Source organism: Myotis davidii, unplaced genomic scaffold (genome assembly GCF_000327345.1).
Source record: "Myotis davidii unplaced genomic scaffold, ASM32734v1 scaffold289, whole genome shotgun sequence".
NCBI lineage: Eukaryota > Metazoa > Chordata > Mammalia > Chiroptera > Vespertilionidae > Myotis > Myotis davidii.
This window is the reverse complement of record NW_006299717.1, coordinates 862,950-868,677: the sequence shown is the minus strand read 5'-3', so window position 1 is coordinate 868,677 and position 5,728 is coordinate 862,950. Positions and strand designations below refer to the sequence as shown.

Genomic DNA, 5,728 nt, shown 5'->3' with positions numbered 1-5,728 from the left:
ACCTGGGGGGGGGGCGGGGGGGGGAGGTTGAAATCTCTGTCATGAAGATCAGGGAGGGGAGGGGAGAGTGAGGTGCTCCTAAAAGGATTCTGTCAGCCTGAACATTCTTTCCTCCTCTGTTCCCCACCGCCTCTGTCTCCCCCATTCTTGGTCACCACTGTCTTGTCTTTCTAAAACACAAACCTAAGACTATACTTTCAGGGATCATTTCTATAGTTCGTTACTAGAGAAGTTTCTCTGATCGTGTAGAGCACCCGAAACCACGAGGAGGAGGCGCAGCGTTCTCTCCTGAGCGTGAAGCCGGCTCTTGGTGTTGCCTCTGCAACTGCCACTTGCCATTGATGATCGTTCTTGTTCTTCTTCGGGAGGGCAAGAGGGAGAGGACACAGTCTGAGTGGTTTCTTTTAAGGTACAAATGAAGCTTTAGTTGGCCTTCAACCGGCAGCGTTGAGCGTGTAGGTAGTTATGCCGGTTTTACTGTTAGCTAGTGTGGAGTTATTTTCCTGTTTCAACCAGCATGGTTCAGGGAAGGTTTGTTAAACTTCTGGGTCAGGCCGGGTTGGGCATCTAAGGTCCAGCTCCAAGACAGAGGGTGTCCCTTAGAAAAGCTAAAGTTGATGACAGAAGAGTGGTTCTGAGTAATAGAGTTGTTATAGAAGAGGTAAGCATGCTTGGAGATGATGGGGTAGTTATTTCAATAATCCCCAAATCCAAGCTTCCCTTTCTGCTAACACCTTTACAATTACTGGTCATGCAGAAGCCAAACCATTCACAGAAAAGCTTCCTGAAATATCATGTCAGCTTGGTGCCGACAGCTTAACAAGCTTTCGGAAGTTAGCAGAACAATTTCCTGGGTGAGTGTTAGATAGCAAAGCCCCCAAACCAGAAGACATGAAGAGGAAACAATGCTGTTTGTTCAGCATTTCCATCATTTGATTTTGCACTTCCTCCCCGTATCTTTTCTTTTGGTCAGAATAAGAAGTATTGGTGCAGTTTGAGGGTGTTTTGATGTTTGATTCTTGGGGTTTTTTTTGTTTGGGGTATTTTTGGTGTGCATTTGTGTATGTTTTTTATGTGTGTGGGTATGTGCGTACACACTGGAGAGCAAATTGGAAAACAGTTCTATTTATCCTCTCTTTTCCCCAGTAGAAATAAAACACATCTTTACATTAAAATAAAAATAAAAATAAAACACAAACCTGGTGATATCACCCCCAGGTTATCATTCTGTATTATTCCTCATGTCTGTGGGGCAAGTCCAAACGCTCACCTAGCCCATCTCTGGGGCACTCCTGCCCGCTGAACCCCCAAACCCCTCCTCCCCCTGTGCCTTTGAACATGATCCCCCCCCCCTACCAAGAGTGTGCTTCCCACCCTCCTAGCCCACCTGTAAATGGTCTGGTGGAGGAGTGGCTCCCCCCCCCACACACACACTCTGCAGGCTTTGAGGATAACCCACTCACTGCCTGAGAATGATTTATTCCCATGTCTGCCGCTCCTGAGGGTCGTGAGCCCCTTCGGGGCAGGGGCTGGGTCATAATCATGTTTATATTCTCGACAACTGGCACAGGATTGACACTCAGTAGGAGCCCACCATATGTGTGTGGGAAGAGTACAAGAATGACTGAATGAACGAGTGAGTGAATTGGAAATATGGGAATGAATGTGGAAATAGATGAACAGATGCCTTGCAAGCGTTCCCACATCACTGCTTAAAGTACCCCCCTCCCCCCCCCACACACACACACTCATTTGCACTGTAGGTTTACACTCTTCCGCCTCATTTAGGGGTCTCAGAGGCACGGTCCCCGGAGAGGCGGGAGCACTCGTCTAGAGCATGGGTGTTGGAGTTAGAGGCACTTCCTGGGTTTGACCTTTTCATCCTAACCTGTAGAATGGCAGCCCTTAGATTCCGGATGTGGGAGGAGCTCCGTGGATGCCTGTGCCTTCCCGAGGCCGAGGCTGATAAGAAAGGGGCTTTCTCCTCCCCATCCCTCTCAGTCAGCCCTCCGGTAGCGGAACTGATGGATATCAATGAAGCCCTCACCTGCCCGTTGAATGCTTGGTGGCCAGGGCCCCATCTAAGCCACCTCTCACATCAGCATGTCCCCACCTGTCCCTCTTTCACTTTGGTAGTCCAGCTCTAAAACACTTTGCAAGCGCCCTGCAAGGTCTTCTGTGCTGGGTTCCCCTGTCCCTTCTCCAAAGTCAGTCCTCAGTTCCAACCCTCTCCAGCCATCTGTGCCTCCTACTGTTCACCAAACACACCAGCCACGCTCTGTCTCAGGGCCTCTGCACGTGCTGGTGGGAGGTTCCATCCCCAGTTATCTGCATGACTTGCTCTTGTATTTTGTTTATGTTTCTGCTTCAAGGGCCACCCCATGTACAGTAGTCTCTACCCCCCATCACTATTGAACCCCCTTTCCTGGATTTATTTTTCCCTAAGCACCTCTTAAGACCCGAATATTGTCTGTGCATTTGTTAGTTTGTGTTTCCTCACAGTAGAGCGTCAGCACCCCCAAGGGAAGGGACTTGCCGGTTCTGCTCGCCGTTGTATCGCCAGCACCTAGAACTATCAGGCCTGCCCTAGGGATGCCATCTTCGTGTTAAATGAATGGGTGGATGCATGCGTGGACACATGAGCGAGCTGGGGACGGACTTCACAGGTGATGCACGGTTTCCGGGCTCAGGCCTGTGCTGCTGGCCCAGAAGTGCCGTGTGCCTGTCCGACCCCGTTTCATTCTGGGGCTTGGGAAGGACGGCCCTTACGCTGGTCCCAGGGCGTTAGAAAGAGCAATGCAGTCCCTCAGCTGGGTTTCCAATGCCAACTCTGCTGCCTCCTAGCCACGTGACCTTGGGACAGTGTGCCTCCCCCTGCCCCCGTCTCCTCATCCGTAACATGAAAATAGAAGCCCTGTCCTTGAAGGTTGGACCGTACGCACAAAATCTCAAATGTTAAACTAGAGCAGTGATGGCGGACCTTTTTGAAAGGTTCTTCAGCATTTTGAAAAACCCTAACTGAACTCTGGTGCCGTGTCACATACAGAAATTTTCTGATATTTGCAACCATAGTAAAACAAAGATTTATATTTTTGATATTTATTTTATATATTTAAATGCCATTTAACAAAGACACATCAAACAAAAAAATGAGTTCGCGTGTCACCTCTGACATGCGTGTCATAGGTTCACCATCACTGAACTAGACCGTAAGGGTAGGGTGGGGCGCGGTCCCCGTTCCTCTGCCCTCTGCCCATCAGAGCCGGCTCAGGCAGTGGAACCGAGCAGAGAGAAATGGACAGGGACACAGACCAGGCTCAGCACCTCAGGGCTGGGAAGAGACAGGCTGCAAATTCCTGAATCCAGGGGCCAAAGCCACAGGTCTGGGGCAGTGGGTGGGGGAGGTGTGGGGTTCAGAGACTTAAGACCCTTACACCTGTGACTGTGCCTCCACCTAGCCCGCCCTGGAACTCCATTGGTGCTGGTGGAATGGGTACTTTGGAATGAGTGTGTCAGCGCCTGTTGAGTGTTCACTGAGTGCTGGGCCTTGGGCTAGATCCTGGGGGTTCAGAGATGAATAAGCATCATCCCCCCAGGCACAGGGCCCATGGAGCCTGAGGGACCCCCAGGCAGGCTTGCCTCAAGGTGGAGGGCCAAGCTCCCGTGTAGCCCTGAGGCCTGCCTGCAAGAAGTACAGCCAATTTAAAACTAGGTGGAGAGCCCTCTGGGTGCTGCGACCTGGCTCCTGTCTGGGAGGACAGGGGCTGGGACATGCCTTCCTGAGAGGATCCTGGCGGGGGGAGGTAGCCCGAGCCACTGCGGTGTCAGCCTGCCACCTGGTGGTGACTCCTGTGCCATGCAGGGGCTGGGCCTGGCACCAGGGCAGGGGGATGGGGCTCTTCACTTACTTCCTGGGTCTAGAGCTGGGGCTCTAGGCTGCTTTTCACCTTCCACTCACAACAGCCCCCAGGCACCCTCCCCGGACAAGGTCCACCCCTGCTCTCCTGAGGGCGGGGCTAGGGAAACTGGGTGGAGGCAGGGATCTGTCCCAGTGTCCCAGGTGAGGGAGGCTGGGGCTTGGAGAGGAGAGCGAAGGGTTAAAGGAGTGCCTTTATGAACTGAGGAGTGGTCACTTCTCACAAAGGCAAGAAAGGACTACAAGGCTGTTTTGGATTCCTGCCCCCTCTTCCTCACCTCCCGACACCACCCTTGCCCCACCCCCAGCTACCCCGGGGCTCAGTGTTGGGTGGGTTTGGCCCAGAGCATCCTTACTCCTGCCCAGGAGAGACCCCCTGCTTCCCTAGGGGTTTGTGAGGCAGAAGCCCCCTAGAGCGGTGCTTCTCAACCTTGAGCTTGACGCCAACTCCCGGGGAACCTGGGGAAATGCAGAACCTGGTACAGCAGATCTGCTATGAGCCTGGGGTTCTGCTCCCAGGTGGTGCCCACAGTGCCTGGACCACCCACTCTGGGAGTCCCGAGGTCCTGACACCCCTCCAAAAGGCACTGGTCCCCTGTCCCTCATGGGGAGGCCACCGTGCCAGCCATGCTCACCTGCCCGCCCTTCTCCCCCGCACTTACCGATGGTGGTGATGGTGGACACGGAAAAGAAGAAGGAGCCCACGATCTCCCAGCGCCCCATGCTGGTGGTGTTGTCCAGGACGATGTCCCCAGTTTGGTACGCGTGGATGATGCCCTGGGGGAGAGGCTGCAGTGACCACCAGGCTCTGAGGTGACTGGACTCCTGCACCCAGACCCACATACATGTGCATGTGTACACACACACACGTGTATACACACGCACACATGCATGGACAATCCTCACAACCACTCTGAGCCCAGACTGGCCCGGGCCAGGAGGCTCCCTCCAACTAGGGGCTCCCCTGGGGCAGGGACCCTGGGGATGGCTCCCTCCCTCCCCTTGCCCCCGGGACCCAGGCCATCGCAGGATATCTCACTGGTTGGAAGAACATCATTCATTTTCTTTCCTACTCACTCCCATTCTTTCAACAAGCACTGGCCAGACATGACCTGTGGTGTTTTGGGGGACATGGAGATGAAAGAGACATGACCTCAGTCCTCAGTGGGATGGAGACAATGCACTTCAGTCCATGCAGCTTTAAGGCAGTGCAGCTGCATGATCCTGGGCAAGACCCTTAGCTCCATGCCTCAGTTTCCCTATCTGTAATGTGGGAACACTAACAGCACCGACTTCATAGGATTGTGGTGCGGGTTAAATGAGGCGCTAGATGTAAAGATGTAGGCCAGTACCTGGACATGGCACAGTTAGTGTCGGCTGTCATCCTTACTGCTACGAACACAGTGCCGGAGGAATACAGAAAGGAAGGGGGCTCATTCTGATGGGGGAGGGGCGGAGGCTTCACAGAGGGGTGATGTTGTAGCTGGGCCTTCCTTGAGGATCAGATGGGATTGCTCCCAGCGGAAGGACATTTTGGTAGCTGGCAGGCAGGACTGCACCTGGGATCTCAAATAGGGAGACCGAAAGGTTGTTGGGAGCCAGGCCAAACTTGGTCGGCCTGCCAGAGAGAGAGAGTGACAGGCCTCTCCTAAGGCTGCTGAGCAAAGGCGAGGGAAGATCGGGTTGTGCCCAGCTGGTGTGGCTCAGTGGCTGAGCATCAACCTTTAAACCCGGAGGTCACAGTTTGATTGCTCGTCAGGGCACAGGCCCGGGTTGCGGGCTCCATCCCCAGTAGGGGGGATGCAGGGGGGA

General features: G+C 53.8%; 1 protein-coding gene across 1 annotated transcript in view; it reads right to left on the bottom strand.

Annotated features, from left to right (window-relative positions):
* The window catches only part of KCNK17 (potassium two pore domain channel subfamily K member 17), a 32,989-nt gene that overhangs the window by 6,808 nt on the left and 20,453 nt on the right, over positions 1–5,728 (bottom strand). The window contains exon 3 of the mRNA XM_015571870.1: positions 4,579–4,693. Within this exon, the coding sequence (XP_015427356.1) occupies positions 4,579–4,693 (115 nt within the window). The remainder of the gene's footprint in view (positions 1–4,578; positions 4,694–5,728) is intronic.